The 22,399-nt window shown below is 39.9% G+C and overlaps 1 protein-coding gene across 1 annotated transcript in view; it reads left to right on the plus strand.

Moving 5' to 3' along the window:
* necab1 (N-terminal EF-hand calcium binding protein 1) overlaps positions 1-22,399 on the plus strand; it is a 41,669-nt gene that overhangs the window by 2,991 nt on the left and 16,279 nt on the right. Inside the window, exons 3-6 of the mRNA XM_061741834.1 lie at positions 1,788-1,896; positions 8,597-8,622; positions 8,805-8,902; positions 16,440-16,576. Of these exons, the coding sequence (XP_061597818.1) occupies positions 1,788-1,896; positions 8,597-8,622; positions 8,805-8,902; positions 16,440-16,576 (370 nt within the window). The remainder of the gene's footprint in view (positions 1-1,787; positions 1,897-8,596; positions 8,623-8,804; positions 8,903-16,439; positions 16,577-22,399) is intronic.

A 22,399-nucleotide genomic window follows, 5' to 3' on the forward strand; every position in this document is an offset into this window, starting at 1 on the left:
AGTGATGGTGCACAAATGTAAGTCATGATGGCTTTGAAAGGCGTCGTGATAAAAGGCTGGATGGGGCCTCTTTTATCCAAAATGAAACTTACATTTTTATTTGTTGAGACCACAGGATAGTTTTTCACTTTGCCTCCATCCGTCGTAAACAAGCTGGGGCAGATACAGTAAGTCTGCTGGGTTTGTGGTTTTTGTGCGTGTGTGTTCTTATACGCACTTTTAAAACTGTATTTGAAGATGAACTCTGCTCATTTTCGTTATTTTCAGAAGCCTGATTCGGACATGCAGGGATTTATTCAGATTCTATGACTGTTTGAACAATTTAAATTTGAGTATGGAGTTTAAATGAAATGCAAATCATTTGATTATGTTTTCACAAGATTTGAAATATGCCTGTACTAAACTGGGTTAGAGTCCCTGTACAGGATTAAGTGAGAATAGAAAATGAATCAATGATGATTTTAGAAAAACAAAAAGGTCCCACTCTTCCAACAGGACGTCTCTGTGATTTGTTTTGAGAAGGAGATGTCTTTATTTCAAACCAACTCATGCGATGAACTGTAACACAACTGGGACACACGTTTGCACAATAGATGAAATATTTACAAGGTTAGCTTTAAGTTTTAATGAGGCGTACTTGTCAAATCCAACTAGCCTTGTTGTTTGGAATATATGCAACTTTTTCCCTGTTAAAATAAGGACTAACTGTAAAAACGTACAGATTAAAATCAACAATAAACGGAAAATGTAAAAGCAACATAGAAATGAAAGTGTCTGGGCTGGCATGTTTTCATTTCCCCCAAACAAAAAATTAGGCATGTGTTTTATGTTCTAACTTTAACCAGGTCATTCCTGCAGGTATTTCACTTTGCAAAGCCATCTTTGTTTCTTAGGCGCAATTTGCCAATACAAAGAAATGTAAAAAGATTTTTAAAAAATAACGTCACCAGACTGGTGTCCTGCAGGACTAGTCCTGCAGACTCGTTTCTGTGCCACTCACCACCAACTCGCCGACTACCTGAACTCTACTGCCTGTTTTTCTGGGGGAAGATACAGCTGATGTTCCTCAAAACCGAACACTTGTAGCTCCGTCTAGAGCTGTCAAACATGTAGATACGGCATCATTGTTCTGGTCTCAAACCAGAAAAGTGTTGACGTCTGTTCCTGGCAACAGGCCTCGAAAGATAACTGGCTTCCTATTTCAGATTTTAGAACCACCAACATTGCTAATTACCATTGTTCACATGACATCAACCGTGACATGCCATGCTCCATTGTTCATTAAATATCTGTCCCACGCTGCAAATGACTTGAGGCCTTGCCAGGCGGCGCTAGTCCTCCCACGTACTTGCTTTCGGTGTTGTAAAAACAGCAACAACTATATGTCCAGCCTGCTCCAAGCTTTGCTCCTGAGCTCATCGTCCGTGAGTCACAATGTGCTCCCTTTATGTGCAAGAGTCTATTTTTCCCGACATCTAAAGCAGCATGGCTGTCACACTGAACATCAGCTTTACAGTAGGTCAGCGGGGAAACGTTAAAGATCGGCCACCTCGCACCCACACAAACAGAAAGACACAGCTGGAGACACAGCTGTACGAATTGTCAGTGGTTCGCTTTTAACATTTTGCCTGAGGTTATTTGATGCAGAAGTCATTTATTAGAATTTTTGTGAAGTTATTGTCTATTATTTATTCTTTACTGAATTTTTTTTGCCTTAAATCGTAAAAAAACACTGTTTTTTTGAGGTTACTGTTATTGTTGTCTGATGATCTGTGATTGGTCCCCAGATGATGGAAAACTGTCATTTGATGAATTCAAATCCTACTTCTCTGATGGCGTTCTGACAGCCGAGGAGCTGAAGGAACTCTTCCACACGATTGACACTCATAACACCGAGTAAGTCAAACTGTTTCTCCATTTTATTTTTCTTAAATCCTCTCTTTTGTAGACTCCTCTACTGGAGCAGCAGCTATTAACCCGACTGCAGTTACTAAACGGAGACTTTTCCAAGCGCTTTTAACCCAAAACATACGAGAGCTGAATGCAGCTCGATACCATGAAAGCTCTTTCCTTCATCAGCATTAAATGCCATGTTAAGTGGCGCAAAAACCATAAAAAGTCGATAATGGCTCAGTGAAAGAAATGAATCCTCCCACACAATTCATCTTTCACCTTTTTCCTTGTTCAAGAAATCTTTTGTGAAGGTCAGCCTAAAAAGCCTTTGATCCCAACTTCCCGTCATGAATCACTTCTTTGTGACGGTTCCTTCAGCAGCTAGATTGTGCCGTCATCTTGGATTCTGCAGTAGCGCTGCATGCCTAAGTTACTCCTAGGATGTTTATTTGGAAGTTGCTTACTATTCCCTTATTGTACATCCACCATCTAGAACATTAAGGTGCAGAATAAAACAGGTAAACGTTACCACAAACAGCAGTGCAGTGATTCTGGGTGTTGTGGTGGATTGGCCACCATAATTACAGTACAAGTACAGAACAGCTTCCTCCTCTGCAATTTTATCGAAAAGAGTCACAGGAGTTTTGGGGGTTTTTCTGAGGACAGGATTAATTGCTGTGTTGTAGGATTTTTCTTGTTGTTCATTGTTTTTTTCATGTTAAACAGCTTCTTCCACAATCACTTTAAAGGATTCTGCAGCAGTCTCCATTACAGACCGTTCCCTCTTACCAGTTTGTTCAGTGTCTTTAACTTGCCGGTTTTGATGCTGTTTCCCCAACAGGTAACATCAAGTAAACCAGCAATCTCTGTTACGGACTTGTACAAGATAGATTTCCTTGAAGAGTACATTTTCCTCCATCAGTTTTTGTAGGCAGCCTCGGTATTGCCTTTCCATTCAGGTCTGCTGTCCAGGAAGCCACGAGTCTATAATCGTCCTCCACGCCTTCTCCCAGGATAAAAATGGTTGTTATTGTGGTTAAAGAACAACCAGCTTAATTAAAATAATACATTTATATCACAATATCTTTGCATTATTTCCCCCTTTACCGTATGTCCCTTCTATGCATAGTCTACCTGTAATACACTACTCAAAACCAACATAGCCACATACATTACATATATAAACATACATAAAATATGATTGTTATGATCAAATATGCTGTAAGGCATGGTCTTCACTCCCCGGCTCCAACACACCTCAGCTTGTCATCAAGGTCTGAACATCTCTGTTGTCATTTGTATCAGAGTGTGCTGAAGCAGGGAGACGTCTTAAAACCACAGGACACCAGTTTTCCATAAAAAAAGGGAAAACTTGCCAAGAGATTGTTATTTATTCACTTGCTTAGTACTGAAAAAAAGGGAATGAGATGTGAAGTAGGAGCGCTCCCATGGCGCTCCCTGCTAGCCATCGGTCTCCCATGAAGAGAAAATCAGCTAAGGAGGCTTTAAAAATAAAACTAAAAAAACTAAAAAGTCAGTCTCAGGTGTCATAATGCACTACTGATGCTGTTAAAAGAGGTGTTGCTCACACCACAGTAAACACCAGATACCGGGAGGAGACCACACACAGACTGTAACCAGACTCTCCTCTGGGGTTCACAGATCAGCCTACAGTGAAATTTGGCTCTTTTGTTCTCATATCTATGAATCAAAAATGATGAGCAAAAAAGGTTAGTTATGTTCAAAGCAGACATTTCAATGTGATGCGCAGCTGCATTAATGAGAATACAAATGTCTGTTTGTTGGCATCCTCTCCCGTACTCATGCAGTCGCTGAGCTCATTATTGTTGTCATTAGTGTTGCACGTTACCTGGAACCCTGTCACAACCACCTCGCACGGATTGTATAAAACTCAGAGAGCATTTGTGAGTCCGTGGCCCGCTGAGCCACAGATCGCACATAAATATAGCACCAAACCTCAGTTTATGTGACAGAAGTGCAGCTGGGAAGTTATGGCTCGGGGTTTTGTTAAAATTGACAGGAGTGTTGGAAGGAGTTAAAACTAGCCAAGCTCTATTATTAGATGATAAGGTGTGAACTTTTGTGAACTGAAGCAGTGAGAACATTGGCAGCATTTGGCATCAATTCAACACTTTTATTTTCCATAAGTTCTCAACTAGGGGTGGGACGATACGGGTAACTCACAATTCAATACTGTGGCGATATGTGGCCCACGATAACGATAATATCACGATATTCGATATATTGTAAGAAATTTCATCAACGATATATCACGATATATGTGACTGAAAAAGAAAAAATACCCATAAAAAGGAAAACGTCTGTAGTTATGCATTTATTCAATGCCAAAACATCATACAATGTACAAAGAAAGTGCATTTGTATATTTCCTCACTGCCTCCTAGGCTTGTAAATGTAAACACTGTACAGCTGGACAAATTAAAGTGCATGAACATTAATAACATGTTTTATATAAACCAGGACAGTGCACAGCTTTGTTTCTAATACTGAAAAGTCAGTAAGCAACTTAATTTTGCATAGTACCTCACTGCCTCCTAGTCTTGTAAATATAAACACTGTACAGCTGGACAAATTAAAGTGCATGAACAATAGTGCGGTGACAACCGCGTAAATCCATTATGTGTGTTATAAAATATCGATATTTGCCGTCAGTTTATTGATTATTTATTGCGAAAGAGAGCGCAACAATATATTGCAATATTGATTTTTTCCCCCCACCATTATTCTCAAAGCATCTCTGATTTTTTAACCGTCTGTCAGTTGCGCTTTTTCTTTTAGCGGTTGCAATTCTGAAGCCACATCACTCTACAGCGGGGAGGTGGGACGTAGCTGAGCTCTAGTAACTCATTGGCTACTGAATGACTCAGCTCTTGCTTGGTCGTCGACGGAGGTAAGTTGTTAATGTCATTAACAATTTTGTCACATGTGATGAAGAAGGGACAGACATTAACAACTTACCTCCTCATGCTGGTTCTCTACGTGTGCGACAACCACATTTTTGGCGCCCTGATGTGGACATCAGGTACTGAGTCATTCAGTAGCTAATCAGGTTCTAGACCTCAGCTATGTCCCACCTCCCCGCTGTAGACTGATGCAGCACTCATTAGGGCCGAGCACTGACAGTGCGAAGGCCCTATTGTATCTGTAGGAATTGTTCTCGTTCTCGTTCTAGTTTTTATTTTTATTTTCGTTTTTCTTCTGATGAAATGAGGGCCTTTTTGCCCCCCTTAATTTGCCCCAAAAGTCACCAAATTTTGCACGCAAGCCAGGCCTGGCGAAAAATGTGATATTTAATGGTTTGCATTAATGGGTAATATTATTGGGCGTGGCCTAATGGCTCAACAGCACCCCCTAGAAAATGTTGTGCCTCAAGCCCCACAATACGATTTGACGTATTGCACGAAAATCGGTACACACCTGTATCATGTCGCAACTTAAAGAAAAGTCTCTTGGCGCCTTGGCCGAAACCGAACAGGAAGTCGGCCATTTTGAATTAATCGGGTAATTTTGGCGGAATTTATGCCATTTCTTCGGCCGTTAATACGGCCCGAACCGTAACGTGCACCCAGGTGTGTTATACATCAAAATGTGCGTCTCCATCCTGCGACGATGCGCATTACTTTTCTCAGTCAAAAGCGTTACCGTGGCGACGCTAGACGCCAAAAAGCGCGCCCCCCCCTTCATCTGATTGATCCATATTTGATAGTTCCTACTTTCTGCCATAACTTTTGAATGGTTTGACATAAAGACTCGTGGGTGGTGTCATCGGACTCAGTTTTGAGTCCTTGAACATAATTGGTGCAAATTAGCCCCGCCCCTTCATCTGATTGGTCGATATTTGATAGTTCATATTTTCTGCCATAACTTTTGAATGGTTTGACATAAAGAGTCATGGACTTAGTTTTGAGTCCTTTAACTTTATTGGTGAAAATATCACGCGCGAGGGCCCGTTCATCGCTGCTTGCAGCTTTAATTTCAGAGTTGCAACTGGAAAAAAAAGATAAAGCACAACTGAAAAGGACAGTTTGAAAACAGAGTTAGAGCAGATGGTGAGAAAAGGAAAGTATCACCGAGAAAGATAATTGCCCTCTCGGTTAGAGATTTTGTTATCTTGGCTACAGATTCAAGGTTTTGATTGACAGCACAGTAGGGGCTGAATTGATGCCATATTAGCACTTGGGGCAATTGATTCGTCAACATACAATACTTGTTTAAGCCTCTGATGTAACTAAAAAGTGTCACTCCAAACAGAGGACAACTCTGCTTCCATAGAACTAAATCAGCACTTTTATATTTATGACAAAGTAGAAATAAAATGACATATTTGAGTCTCGAGCAGGCAAGAGGCTTGAGATACAAATGTATTTTGACCTAGGTTTATGTACAAAGTGCAAACATTCCTGCTTCAGCTCAAGTTGCGTTGCTCCCGAACTAATGTTTACACCTCTTTGCCATCTAATAATAGAACCAGAGCTGTTTCAACCTGGAATGGTTCTTGAAGTCTTTGTAAATCATGTCCACACGTTCCTGTTATAAAACATTCACAATGACGTCGTCGCTTGATGTTAGCCTCAGCTGTGTGCTGTGCAAGTACGGAAACAAACAGACATTATTATTTCAAAAGGCGACCAATGGTCAGAGCTGCGTGTGAGCAATGCCATAAGATGAGCTATGTTTTTGTTCTGCCTGAACAATCATTATTGGCTTGTTTTTGATGGTAATATGTTTCCCAGGTCCTCAAAGGTGAGTAAAATTAAAAACAAAAATGAAATTAGGTCAAAACATAGGTTTAGTCTTTATTAGATTAAGTATAAAGCTAAACAAACTGATATTAATAATTTTATTTGACATCTCTTTTTTAGGATCAGCTTGCTATATATTACTCAGAGCAAGTTAAGCCTGAACCTGGCAACGATATTTTTCTGATTAGATGTCATTAATAAATAAATGACTACATTCTGACCCTCACTATGCTGTCACACCCTAAAATAACAAGTAATGTGAATTAATTAACATTTTGCCAGAATTACAGTATGTGTTTTTGTGTTTTTGAGTAACTTGTCCTACTTATAAATAAGATATGTAAAGTTTCTGTCGGTGGTTAGAGCGTTCGCTCACCTGATCCAGTTCCAGCCCATCACTGTCCCTGCTGCCGTCCTCTCCGAGCTCAATCACACACCCTTTGACAAACTCCACCTTAAATTGATTGTGTGACAATTTCGTTAAAATGAGCACAGGAGGTGGCAGGAGATAAAGCTGTTGGGATTTTCAGTAGAAGTCAAATCTTGTATTGATTAAAGGATGAGTCACCAATGGGCGCAATTGCCTGACTGAAAAATGTAAATAAAACCAGAATGCAGTGATTTGTAAATCTCAAACACGTTTTATTAACAATAAGACATTGAAAACGCCGCATTTTTAAAGCAAGGGCATGCAGCATCTAAAAACAATAAATATTATGGTATTTTTTTAATTTAGGGCTTAAGCTGCTAACTAGATCTTCTTTGTCATGTCTTTCCTTTCATCAAATGTTCAGCTGGTAAAAAGTCAAACAATTCCTCATGAGATGCTCTCTTTAAAACCAACATTCTCATTGGAGATGTGTATTAGTACTCAAATGTATGCAAATATATGTATATGTATATATTTTGTAGGCATGTGCATATTCATGAGAAGATGTATGTGTAAATATTTACAAGTATGCACTAATGCTGCTATTAATATCAGTAGGACCATGTAATATAGACATATAGGACATAGTAAACACTTTATTTATGGTGTAATTTGTTCAACTTTTCTGAGATGTGCAGCTGCCCTCAAATTCAAAACGAGCTGATATTTTTCATTGAACGCTAAATTGTCTCACTGTCAACATTTTGTATGCTGTCTATGTTCTATTCTGAATGAATCACGGGTTTAGATGTGCAAATCATTGCTGTTGTTGTCAGTGAAAGCTTTTTCAGAATTGTATTCTAATAATGTGACATGTATTATAAACATTATTCTTCGTGCTTTATTAATTTTCTTTAATCATGTGCAACCCATTAGGGTGCCTGCAATGTTAAAATAGTCATTTCAGAAAGTGCTTAATCCTCTATTCTGCCTTTGAGGGCCTAACCGCTGGTTTCTTCCTCTGTTCTTGGCTCACCCCTGTGGGCTTAAGTGTTTTCTCCTGTTCAAACCAGTTTCTAGCAGCAGGCTTTTCTCCCTTGTGAACAACAACCACTGCTTGTGTGGAAGAGAGTTAAAACAAATGTAATTCCCCAGTCTCACATTCTCTGTCACATACGCATGCATTTTTAGTTTTTTTGGGTGGGGTTATCCAAACTGCTGATACAATAACTCATTATCCTGTAACGTATTCTCATTCTCTCTGCCTCTTTCATCTCCTTTCTGTTTCCACTCTTTACTTTCAAGCACAGATACAGTGATAATAAACAGCAAATTTCTGAAGAGTTCCCTTTGAAGAATTTCCATTCTGTCTCTGTCTTGCAAACCACTCACAAGTTGTTCTGGGAAAATGAGCGAGAGAAATAAAAGCAATTACACATTGATTCAGTAAAAATGAAAGCAGTACATGCACTCTTCTGTAGTCTTGGAAACAGCTTTTTTTGAGGTACTCTTCTCCCTCTAATCTGTCTCTTGTGTTATCTTTTTGCAGGAATGTGGACACAGATGAACTGTGTGGTAAGCTGGCTCTTCTCTTACACAAAGAAAAGTTAAAAAATAAGAAGCAGAGCTGCCACCTTGCTCTCAAGAGAAGACAGAAATCTCATTTGATATTTCAACCAAACCCCTCCAAAATGTCTAACTGAGATACATTTTTCCCTCTCTATCATTCCATTTATTTTGTTTTTCATCTTTTGAAGAATATTTCTCCCAGCACCTTGGCGAATATGAGAATGTTCTTGCTGCTTTAGAAGAGCTGAATATGTCCATATTGAAGGCAATGGACAAGACAAAGAAGGTAGGATGATACAAACTGACCAAATTGGGGAAAAACAAGCCTGAACCCAAATAAACAGAAACAAGACAGACAAAAAAAAAGAGAAAAAAAAAGAGTCAAATACAGTATTCATAAATAATAGATCTAACAGAGTTCACAGAGCAATAATACTCATCACTCACTCATCTTCTCCCGCTTTTCCGTTACCGGGTCGCGGGGCAGCAGCCTCAGCAGAGATGCCCAGACTTCCCTCACCCCATACACTTCCTCCAGCTCCTCCGGGGGGAGTCCGAGGCGTTCCCAGGCCAGCCGAGAGACATAGTCTCTCCAGCATGTCCTGGGTCTTCCCCGGGGTCTCCTCCCGGTGGGACATGCCTGGAACTCCTCCCTGGGGAGGCGTCCAGGAGGCATCCGGTACAGATGTCCAAGCCACCTCAGCTGACTCCTCTCAACGTGAAGGAGCAGCGGCTCGACTCCGAGCTCCTCCCGGGTGACCGAACTCCTCACCCTATCTCTAAGGGAGCGTCCAGCCACCCTGCGGAGGAAACTCATCTCGGCCGCTTGTATCCGCGATCTTGTCCTTTCGGTCACTACCCAAAGTTCATGACCATAGGTGAGGGTAGGGGCGTAGATTGACCGGTAAATCGAGAGCTTCGCCTTTCGACTCAGCTCCCTCTTTACCACGACGGTCCGGTACATCGACCGCATAACTGCGGACGCTGCACCGATCCGTCTGTCAATCTCACGCTCCATCGTTCCCTCACTCGTGAACAAGACCCCGAGATACTTGAACTCCTCCACCTGAGGCAGAACTTCTCCACCCACCCGGAGAAGGCATGCCACCCTTTTCCGGTCGAGAACCATGGCCTCGGTCTTGGAGGTGCTGATTCTCATCCCTGCCGCGTTGCACTCAGCCTCAAACCGCCCCAGCACATGCTGGAGGTCCCGGTCTGATGAAGCCAACAGGACAATACATCTGCAAAAAGCAGAGATGAAATCCTGAGGTTCCCAAACCGGATCCCCTCCGGCCCCTGGCTGCGCCTAGAAATCCTGTCCATAAAAATTATGAACAGGTACGGTGACAAAGGGCAGCCCTGCCGGAGTCCAACATGCACCGGGAACAAGTCTGACTTACTGCCGGCAATGCGAACCAGACTCCTGCTCCGATCATACAGAGACCGGACAGCCCTTAATAGAGGGCCCCGGACTCCATACTCACTCAGCACCCCCCACAGAATGGCACGAGGGACACGGTCAAATGCCTTCTCCAGATCCACAAAACACATGTGGACTGGTTGGGCAAATTCCCATGAACCCTCGAGCACCCTGCGGAGGGTGTAGAGCTGGTCCAGTGTTCCACGACCGGGACGAAAACCGCATTGTTCCTCCTGAATCCGAGGTTCGACTATCGGCCGTAATCTCCTCTCCAGTACCCTGGCGTAGACTTTCCCCGGGAGGCTGAGAAGTGTGATCCCCCTGTAGTTGGAACACACTCTCCGGTCCCCCTTTTTAAACAGAGGGACCACCACCCCGGTTTGCCACCCCAGTGGGACTGTCCCCTTCCTCCATGCAGAGCAATAATAGATACAGTTTAATTAACTGAGGTAGTAGCCGTGCCAATATAAAAATACATACACGAGATTTGAATATAGAATTATAAATATAAATATAATTATATTTCTCTAACATCATTCACTGAATGTGTAGGAACTCCTTTTTAATCAAACATTTCTCTTAAATCTTTGTCTTTGTTTCCTCTGGCCATACGGCACCAGATATCACAGTATGAGATGAGAGAAAACCACGACTACTACAACTATTACTGTCATTTAGCAGACGCTTTTATCCAAAGTGACTTAGATCTGAGACATGTCACACGCACCATGGAGCAATCAGGGTTAATGCCTTGCTCAGGGGCCCAAGTTGGTTCATCTTGGTTGCCATTCTGGGGCTTGAACCTGGTCCTCCAGACCCAAGACTCCAATAATTACGGTTAAGACAGTTTCACTCAAGACAACAAATCTCATCTCTAAAGGGCTCTTTGTCCTAATGTATCATTGTCAGAGAACCATCAATTTATTGTATACGTCAAATGTTAAAAGCAACATATTATTCCCTTTTTTAACAAAATGACAGGATTTCCAGATTTTGGCCAAAATACCGCAAAGACAAATACTAGACATCTCCCTTCAGCCATGTTTCACACCTACGCTCCCTTTTCCAAGAAGTAGATTTCAGATTTTTTACTTTTTTGTTTTTAGAGTTGTCCTAAAGCTTTGCATTAACCTCTTAGGTATACAGTAGATATTACAACATGATTTGACGCTGGGAAGCTGAATCATACACTCTTGATCTGGACGTTTGATGTCACAGAACCCTGAAAATGTGGTACTCTGAATATTTTCTGGCCAAGGCAGCTAACTGATTGTGACTGATTATTTATGGTTTGGAAGTCACTTGAAACACCAAATTGTATACTCTCATGCTCTCAACTTATTTTTATTTCAGAATGTACTACCTCTGATTTAATTTATCTTTTGGATAAAGCTTTAAATAGAAATAATTGGGAATAGTGAGAAGCATGATCTTCTTACTGAACAAATATCTAATCCTGTGCCTCAGGAGTTGATATTTTAGATGTAAATGTTTAAAACACCAAATCTTTATGTAATAGAAAAGTATAATAGAAAAGTATTTTATTCACAGAAGAATTTATGGATGCAAACTCTGCATCCACTAAATAAAGATTGTTACTACAATAATTATAATAATAATAATAATAATAATAATAATAATAATAATAATAATAATAATAATAATAATAATAATAATAATAATAATAATAATAATAATAATAATAATAATAATTGATAATAATAATTGATAATAATAATAATAATAATAAAGTAATCTTGCAGTAATTCTTTATGAACATAGGAAATCTCAACGATTTATTTAGTTTGACATTTTGAGCAAGACGAATCTTAAATTTAGTAACAATGACATAAAAAGATTTTTTCTCCAGCTTCATTCTGCAGTCAGGTCCCAGTATCCTGCCCAGTGGGCTCCCTCAGATCTCCCATTAGTCAAATTTACATTACACAGCCAAGCAGAATGAGCCATTGTTCACCGCATAAACTGCAGCTGCTTTACCAATAAAAACGAAAAGAAAAGAAAAAAGATTTTAATCCCTGTGTATAATTTCCTCTTGATCTTCGAGCAGAGCTGTCTGACGCTTACTGCTTTTTACATTATCAGAGGATGAAGGTGGCAAAGGGAGAGTAAGCTGACTGCCACCAGGGTAAATGATGAGAGATTAAGGAGATGTCAGATAAGAAATGACAGACGTGAGAAGGAGTTGGAGAGATGACAGATTTCATCTGCAGGGAGAGACTCTTTTTCTTTTTAGCAATTTTCTCTCGTTCTGCAGCGTCTCTTCTGGCACACATGACACACGCTGTGAAGCCCTAAATGTCCCCTCAGATATGCACCAAAGTCGACGCGTCTTATCATGGACACTGCGTGGGAGTCATAGCATTTATACAGCTGTAGTTTGTTTTTTGTTATTAGCGCAGAAAGAAGTGACAGAGAATGTTACATCTTAAACAACAAAGATAATAAGGTAGTGGCAGAAAAAGGTTTTGCCTTTAAAATTTGTGGCGCCAAATGAGATAAAGCACAGCGGGTTCTTTAAAAAGACATAAAATCAAAACCATTTTAAATTGTTAAGAAAAAATAAATAAAAGGCTGCACATAAAGGAAACCAGATGTGAAGGTCAGAAAAGGCAGTTAGGTTTTATAAAATGCTTTCCTCAATTCATGAAAAACAGGACTCCTGATGCCTCCTCCATCGGTGTTACAAAGCTTGTTCCCCTAAGTGTCACCAGTCAGACTCCAAACACACATTTGACCTCAAAAAAATAACAACTTCTGTCTGCACAGAATAATGAAGCTTGAAATGCAGCACTGGACTTCACACGCAATTTCACACCGCTGAAGTCATCTCATACCCCATCTGAATCGGTGGATTTAAAACCATTCTGACCCCCAGAAAAATGACTCATAGCCCAAAATCAGTGAAATCTTGTGTATTTCGCTGACTGTTTTCTGATCTGGCCTGAGCTGGAAGGAAAACAGATGCTGCATTAGTCACAGACTAAAGCCTGGTCGTCTCTCCGTCAGCTGCATATGTTATTGAGTGGGTGGTCTCTGGCTGTAGAAGGGTGAGAGGGGGCTGGCTGCATGTGTGTGCATATGTAAGGTGTTTCGGCTCACTGTGCACACAAATATTTTTTTCTGTACATGCATGATATATTCGTACACATGTGCGGGGGTGCAACAAGACTTTGGATCCAAATCAAAGCAGGGTATATTTATACAGCGTGAATCAGATCAGAAGCACTGGCTTTTTTTCTCCTCAGAAATTCAAAGCTGCCCGAAAGCTTCTAATTCAGGAGAATAACATCACATTTTTGGCTTGATGATAAAGTGTTGGGGATGTACAAGTAATGGAGGGATTAGATTGCAAAGTAAAAGTGTCATAATAATTATAGGTATAGCTGTTTCTACATATAGGTATGCTTTGTTCACTTGCAGGGAATACAACAATACCGCCTTAATTCCTCAAATACTAGAGTTGGATAGAGATCTGTCTTAATAGGTCGTGCTCAAACATCAGCATGCGGTAGCTGTGTGGAGACAAGGCTGCATACTCTGCAGGGACGTTTGTTTCACGCTCAGCATCATCTGAGTCACATTCCAATAATGTTTTTGATGTTACAAAAGGTAAAGAAAAAAAGACGAAAAGGGAGTTTGCATTTTGGACCTTCAAATCCAAAAATAACGATTAAAAAAAACTGGCCATCGAGGGAAATGTTGCGATATGAATCTTGCTCATCAGATGAAAAAAGAGTGCTGCTGGTACGTGACGTCAAACCTCACAGCCTGACCTTTTTGACATTGTGACTTATATGCTGAACTCTGTTTCATCTCTAAAGTATTCATCCCGACACTGAAAATATCAGTCCAACAGTTTATAGTTTATAGTTTTATTTGGATTCCCAATTAGCTGCAGCAAAACTGCAGCTATTCTTCCTGGGGTCCGACACATAATATACAATACAAGACAAAAAATTAAAAGCAAACCTAAAGAGGTAGTAAAGAAAAAGACAAGAAAAATAGAAAAGAAAAAAGTAAAAAAAAGTAAATTCTACTACAAAATGTAATTTAGATTTCTGTCAAATAATACCAGTGCTCCTTTTGACACTCACATTAAGGTTACAGTCATTCCGTTAAACATTTATATATAATGCATTACAATACAAAATCATACCTTCTTTAAATAGCATCAACCAATTCAAACAATGTATAGTCATCTACAAAGCGTTTAAGTTATGATCACTTATTGTAACTTGAACCAATGACCATTTTTAGTAAATCAATAACCATTTAATAATAATTTACCGTAATACGTTTTATATGTATTTATTTAAGAGATGTTTCTTTACTAATAATTTGAATTCTTTTATGCTAGTAGTTCGCTCAAAGTGTTTGGGAAGTAAGTTCCATTCATACATAGCTCTGTACATCACCGTTCTCTTACTATTTTGTCTTTGTTTTTGGCAGTGAAAAATGACCTCTGGCAGCGTCTCGTGCTATAGCTATGACTTTCTGAACTGTAACATAGTTTTTTGTATTTAACTTGGATATGGACAGTGAAACTTAAACTGGTAATTCGAATCACACGAAGATTTACTCATTAGTACATTAAAGCAAGGCCCCCCAAGACACAAACTTCCTCTTAAAAATGTGTTTGATTGTTAGATAAACCCTGTAGGGGCTCCTGAATAACTGGGGCGAGCCTTGGTGGCTCTATTGTTGCTAGTTTATCTTTTTTTGATGAAGAAATGAAACTGGGGCTTTTAAGGGTAAACAAAGCCAGCTTCACTTCTGCCAGGTGAGGTTGAGGTATGAACACAAGCTGGGCGTCAGAGCAGAACTGGAAACTGAAGAGGAACATGTTGGCACTGCCTCCATCAAAGCTCTCATTTGACGGTTCATACACCTGGCAATAAAGGAGGAGTTGCAAGAGGGAAGCAAAGTGAAGCAAAGCGAGGCAGACCTGAAGCTGTTCAAAGTGGCAGTGGATTTGTGAGACAAACACACACTGCAATGAATTCAGCTTTTAAATGAAGAAGTCATTGATAGAATAAAGATGTCCCACCTTTGTGTCCCTTCGTCCTCTTTCAGATACATGCTGATGCATCGACACAAACAAACACTCATTTGGGTATTAATCATTCTCTAATCTAACTTCCATTAGCAGTTGCCTTCGAACCTCTCATCATTAGTCAAGTGTGGGAGCAGGTGCGGCGTGCACACACGCATCCCTCACCCCTCTTTGATTTGGATCCAAAACAACACTCGGCCCTCCCGCTTCGTTGCAGGCAGAGGAAATGACACATCTCCATAATGTCACAGATTTCTTTATTTTATTTTTTAAAAGCTTTTTCATCAGTTTTCCCCACAATCACAGCCTGCCACAAATAAATCCATTTTTGACTCATGAAATGACACATGCCACCGGGCACTTTCTGACATAACAAACGTAAACATGCCACGTTTCACATATTATGCAACCGCCTGTTGTGCTTATCAGAAGGAGAAAAAAGATACTTCACAAAGAGCGAACAAGTCTTGTATAACAATGACTGATGAACGTTAAGTGGGTGCATCTTATGTTTAGAAATTAACTTGACTTTGATGACATTGTCGAGCAACTTCTTTTAGTAAAGAAAAAAATGTAGCAAAAAATTATCAGATAAAATTAACTAGTTAGCTGTGAACATGATGGACATCTTTAAAGACCTCTCAACAAAGCTTTCCATTTGATATATGACGTACATTTGTTGATAGTATGATAAATGAAGTCCAAATTCACTCTTTCATGTTTGTTTCAGCTATACACTTCAAAAACTCAAAATCTTACCAGGAATATTTTTCTTATTTCTAGTTAAAATGTCTCATTTTTAGTCAAAAAAATCTTATTACACTTAAAACAAGACTCATCACTGGAAAAAAAACAACAATTTTCACCTTTTTCAAGTAGATTTTCACTTAAAATAAGTAGAAAAATCTATTTTTTTGCTTGTAATGAGAAGATAAATCTTGTTCCACTGGCAGATTTTTCTACTTATTTCAAGTGAAAATTTACTTGAAACAGGTGAAAATTGTCAAATAAGTTATTTTTCTGGTAATGATTCTTGTTTTAAGTGTAATGACATTTTTTTTTACTAAAAATTAGACATTTTAACTAGAAATAAGATGAATATTCCTGGTAAGATTTTGAGTTTTTGAAGTGTATTCATTTAAATCTGTTTACTTTCATAGATCTTTTATAGTCCTGACACTTTCTTATAAGTAGTTTAATTTTGACATATTCTTCTTCATCTGTTTCTTATGTAATTTATGACCCTCAAGTGTCATGTAACACATGTCGCAGCTCCCGTTTAATGTTCTCCCTGCTCTGACTCGTCCTCCCCCTCACCCTGATTGCCAGGACTATCAGGAGTCCACCCACCTGGAGCAGTTTGTGACCCGCTTCCTCCTGAAGGAGACGACCAATCAGCTCCACTCACTTCAAAGCTCGCTGGAGTGCGCCATGGAAACCACAGCTGAGCAGACTCGCCAGGAGAAGTAAGAGCATCCCTCTCCGGTCCGTCACACTTACGGACCCACAGAACACACGTACACACTCACACAGACTACAAAACACAAACACAATAGTTTGTTCTCTGGAACTCATCTTTACAATTTATATGCTCAAGTTAATCCGTCAGTCTCTTTAAAAAACTCACTGTTTGTTTCTTCCCCTCAGTGTGTGTCGAGCGCCTGCTCTTTGCTGTGACATTTATGACTCATAATTTGTTTAATATGTAAATCCTTTTGGCGTGGAGATAAGCAAAATAAAGCAAAACAAAGTGAGCTTGAGACGATTTGGCAGTATCACAGAGAGGACAACACAAGGAGGATCATAATTATGTGGGGGGAAAAAAACAAAAAAGGTAAATGTACAACTAAAGGTTGCTGTGAAATTTCAAAAATCAAATGTTTTTATTTTTCATGAAATGCCACATCCTGCAAGTTACAAGTTCAAATACGCACAATTTCTCTTCCCTAAACTTCCCATATCTTAGAGTTTGGTCTCAGTTGTTGCTGGAAGTGCAGTATGAGGCTCTGCACTTTGTTTCCGTTTGTTTTTGTGGAGAGTGAAATGTCATCACTTTGAGTGTTGATTGAACTTCTCATGGACCACATGATCTTTCCCCGCCACTATTGCAGGACGTGAAGTTTCTGACTCGTCCTTTAATGCTGTTGTTCCCACAAAACTCCATTTATCCACTCTGACCACCACCCATGCCTCTAACTGAGGGTCATTTAGTCTTTGTGAATGACTCACCTGAAAAAGGAAAAAAAAAGACACCTGCATGATAACTATTTCTCATAGACGTATGACATTAATGCACGAGGTGGTGCCCTAAAACTTTCATCCACACAGTAAACAAAGTCAAAGGTATCCAGGGAAAATCCACGGTAACATGATTGTGATTGACATCAGCCTACGCTGACTGTGATGGTGTTGTGTTTCTCTTAAGCTCCCATGATGAAACAATCCTTTGCTGATAGATCTGGATGTCGTTGACAAGTCCAGGGCATCATGTCCATTGATACCCCTCCAGGCTTTGTCATTTTTTTTTTTAGAGAATCCGCAGAGGACGAAGGAAAGTTGATCACGGAGATGTCGGGATATTGCAACTCTTATTTTACCAAAAAGCAGGCGATCAGTCAAGTGCAGCGTTCTCTCTGACCAGCAGGGTAACAGACAACAAAATGTCATAACACAACAAACAATGTCAATGTTCCAAACTATCCAATGACAATAAGGCTGGCTGTTAATTATGTACAATAAGGTGCCTCTGCTACTATAATAATGTAATTATAGTGAAATAACTACACTCAACGCTGGCTCTGACAGCATGTTTGACTTTAGGATAGGATGTCCCACACCAAGTATCATTCAGTCATCTTCCATTATTTTTACTTCCCCTCTAATAAATTAGTTGAGCCTCATTCATGAAACATGAATTGAACACATTTCTGCAGAAATTGTGAGCAGAGAGAACTTTCGGTATTCAAGAAAATGTTTTCAGCGTTACAAACAAAACCTTGACCACCTGTAGGGCTCCTGTAGACGTGATGCGCACATGGACATCAGCGTCACTCTCAGTATTTATATCATTAATGCGTTATATTATAGCCAGATACTTCCAAAACACTTGTCTTAAACATGAGAATAAAATGATGTCTTCATCAATGGGTATTTCACGTGTTTATGCTTCAGATTGTGTTTTGTAACATGTCAGTGGGTTGTTGTTTGAATGCACTTGAAGGAGAAGGATACCAGCAAGTGATGAGCGAGGCCACAGGAGAAACAGCCTATGAATTGCATTGTGCGTGTGTGAGAGAGAGAGAGTTTATGGTAACTAATGTTACCATTAAACTTTGTTTGTTTTGGCATTCTGCTGGAAGGAGAAAGAGAGAGAGGTGGATGGAGAGAGATGGGAAAGCTGCAGCAGAAGGTAAAGAGAGGTCAAGTGAACTCTGTTAGATACATCTTTGTCATACTTATATTATTTTTTGTATATTTCTGTAGATTCATTCATTTAGAGAGAAACGTTGTTGCATTGTTGCTGGTCTGAAATCACGTGATTGACAGGAGGTTTATCTGTATATACAGACAGTACTGGAGTTGAGGGGATTTCAGGGGGGATGGCATCCCCCCTGAAATAAAAACGGTCCAAATCACCCCCCCTGTAAACTTCCATCCCCCCTTTCCATCCCTTATGTCATTTCATCAATGAATGTGGTTTTACTGCTATTTCAACATTTAGAGTCAACACCAGAAAAATAACTTATTTGACAATTTTCACCTGTTTCAAGTCAATTTTCACTTGAAATAAGTAGGAAAATCTGCCAGTAGGACAAGATTTATCTTCTCATTGCAAGCAAAAAAATCTTGTTCCACTGGCAGATTTTTCTACTTATTTCAAGTGAAAATCTACTTGAAATAGGTGAAAATTGTTGTTTTTTCCAGTGATGAGTCTTGTTTTAAGTGTCATGAGATTTCTTTACTAAAATGAGACATTTTAACTAGAAATAAGACAAATATTCTTGTTAAGATTTTGAGTTTTTGCAGTGATCCATTTTACTTATCCTGTGAAGGACAGAGTCATATTGATAAGTTCAGAAAACTGTTTTTTTATTTTTGTGTTTTGATGTATTTGATGTAAGCCCAGTGGATATTTAAATCTTACAGAAGGCTGCATTTAACTGCTGCTATGTCATTCCTGCAGTATTTCTGCAGGTGTTTTGGTCAGTGCTATTATTTGTAATATATTATATTATTTGTAATCAGCACAAATTATCTGTCCCCATATGATAAAATCCACCATCCCCCCGATTTCTTTTTTACAACTCGAGTACTGCATACAGAGCACAACTTGTTTCTCTTGAGAATCCAAATGTCTTGCAGGATTACCAATAAATGACTAGTCGTCGGTGAGCTAAATCGATGTGGATTCATTTATTCTATATTTATTTTAGAACTAAATGGAACATTTGGATTTTGCAACCAGCATAAGAAATGTCCATCACGTGTTTGCAACCAAGGTTCTAGCAGTCAGTAGACATGCTGAGTAATAATAATTCACCCCTCTTCCCACTAGATTGTGGCGCAGACTGGACACTGATGAGGGACGGGGTGGAGGGGGTGGAGGGGGTCTGCTGTGTGTGTGTGTGTGTGTGTGTGTGTGTGTGTGTGTGTGTGTGTGTGTGTGTGTGTGTGTGTGTGTGTGTGTGTGTGTGTGTGTGTGTTTGTGTGTGTGTGTGCAGTACATGATCAGTCTGTATTCAGAACCTCAACATGCCGCTGGTGTGCTCAATTCATTAGCGTTGATGACTCACTCGTTGCATTCATGCACAGAAGCTGATAAAGGGAGCATGTGCGTGCGTACGTGAGCCTCCCCTGCAGGTAAAGTCCGTGTTTATTTGAAGCTGGTGTATTTAAAGGAAAAGTAGAGACAAGCCGTCTTTTCTGCCTCTTCTCACAGCTCTGAGTTCAACAAGTGAGTCGTAATTTGCCGCCAACCTCTGTCAATCATGCTCTGCAGTCTCAATAGTTGTGAAGAGATCAGAGCGGAAGGTCCATTGCTAACTCTTACTGAACAGATCTTTTTACCTCTAATGAAACTGAGGATACCGTTCAAGCAAGCTGGTTTGAATGGCATATTTTAGAAATGTACAATTGTCGCACCCACACGCAGAAGTCACCAGTCACCTCAGGGATTGAAAAGGCATTGTTTGAGCTGATGCGTCATATAAAGCTCATTTTAACAACTTTATTCATTTTTCTCTAGTTAATGTGTTTTACAATATGTCCACAATTAAAGGAGCATGAGGCTCCTTTTAAGAAATGAGACTCTCTAGCGCCACCCTTCACCACGACGGCCGTCGGGGGTACTGCAGCCAACAGTGAAGCCGGCACGGGAGAACGGGGAGAACGCGCATGCAGCGTCATGTGACGTCACATCCGCAGCCGAGCGCGGGAAATTCGGGACCGAATTGCAGCACATTTTGCAGCACACAGCCTGTTCAAGGCAACGGAGAGATACACTAGAGGGCTCATTCTTTTTGGTTTGGAACGCTTCATCTGACATTATTACTAGAAAACTTAAAACGTATACGAATTTTTTTCATAAATCCTGCCTCAATCCTGCCTCAAGCTCCTTTAAGGGAAAAACAACAACAAAATGCTTCAGCATTCAAGAAAGGAAATTAAATGTTGTTTCAATTCAGTGAGTTTGTGTTTTTTATCCTTTATCTCATCGTTACCAGGTTTCTAGTCAAAGAAACAAGAAAATAAAGGACTTTCAAAGTCAACATACTATTCCTTTCTTTACTTTCTTTCCATCCATCATTTCTTCTCTATCTCTGTTTTCTCACAAGTGTGAATGTCCCTCATTCCCCGAGCAGCCTCTTCTCCTCCAGCATCTCTCCCACCTGAGATATTCCTACACGCATCTGAATGTAACTCTGTTCTTCCAAACATCAAGAGATCCGGTTGTTTCTCTGGTGGCCTTTAATGGGTTTCACACAGTTTTATGTGTGTGAAGAAGCTGTGGACATAGCAAGAGCCCCATCTCTTATTTTAGACTCGGTACAACTCAAAAATTGAAGTCTCCAAAAAATCCATAAAAAAAGGGGATTGTCCTCAGCTGTTATCAGTTATAGCTTAGTTATTATTTCTCCAGATAAGGGGATGCCTTTGAAACCAGGACAGAGGTGAACAATTATTTCCAGGCTCTTATTCTCCCCCCTTTACTAATTCTGGCCACACACTTTGCTCTCCAGCTGTCATCATCTGTTCCCTCCTTCTTGCTTGACAGTTTTAGCAATTGAAGTTGAAACATCGCTGAAAATATGACTCACTAGAAACCCAAGAGAGACCATCTAAGTCCTCCTCCTCCACCACGTATCAAGGGTATAGACATATTAGACCTTGGCTTGTTGACTAATTATACCGTATTTTCCCGAGGTTGAAAGCAAATGTTGAGAATGACGTATTTTCAGTCCAGTAAATGGTTTCACACATCTCTGCTCTGTTCTTAACAAATCATGAAAAGGCTGCCCTTTCACCATATAATTGTTCACATTTAGACTCTTAATACCTCATTAAGCATAATACGTTATGCAGTGTTTTGAAGAAAAGTGCAAAATATACATTCATTAATTTGTATATATACTGTATATTGTTTATATAAATATAAACAAACATCTTAGAAAGATGATGTATATTAGATCTAGAAGTCCTTTACATCATTTTGCAAAAAAAGAAAAAAACAGAACCCTCTTCTGTCAGAAAGCGTTTGTGTCTGAAAGCCCTTCAGGATGATTCTTCCTAACAGCATTTCAGACTCTGTCTTCTTGCAGCAACACACATCTTGTAAGTTTTTAGAGGAGGAGTGTCTTTGACACTTGAGCAGCGTTTGGTTCCATAACTCGATCACACCTTTATATCGATCTCTTCATCTTACTGATGGTCAGCAACCGCTAATTTACTATACATGACTATACTGGGTTCTTACAGTACTAAAGTCAGAAAAACATGGGGCTGTTCAAAAAACACACAGACACAGGCACGCACACACTCACACTCACACACACTCACACACACACACATGCACATGCACAGACACAAATATCTATACATACTACTAATGCGCTGCACACACATCCTCCCAAAGACTCCCTACGGTCTCTTCAAATGACTGGACTGAACAACTTGACAGCAGTAAGATGAATCTTAGGTAACGCCACCCTGTGGCTGCATGCACCTTGTCACTGGCATTAACGTCTTTCCTGCCAACCCAACAGGACATGCAGCTATAAGTCAGGACGACT

This window comes from Cololabis saira, chromosome 15 (genome assembly GCF_033807715.1).
Source record: "Cololabis saira isolate AMF1-May2022 chromosome 15, fColSai1.1, whole genome shotgun sequence".
NCBI classification, from domain to species: Eukaryota; Metazoa; Chordata; class Actinopteri; order Beloniformes; family Belonidae; genus Cololabis; species Cololabis saira.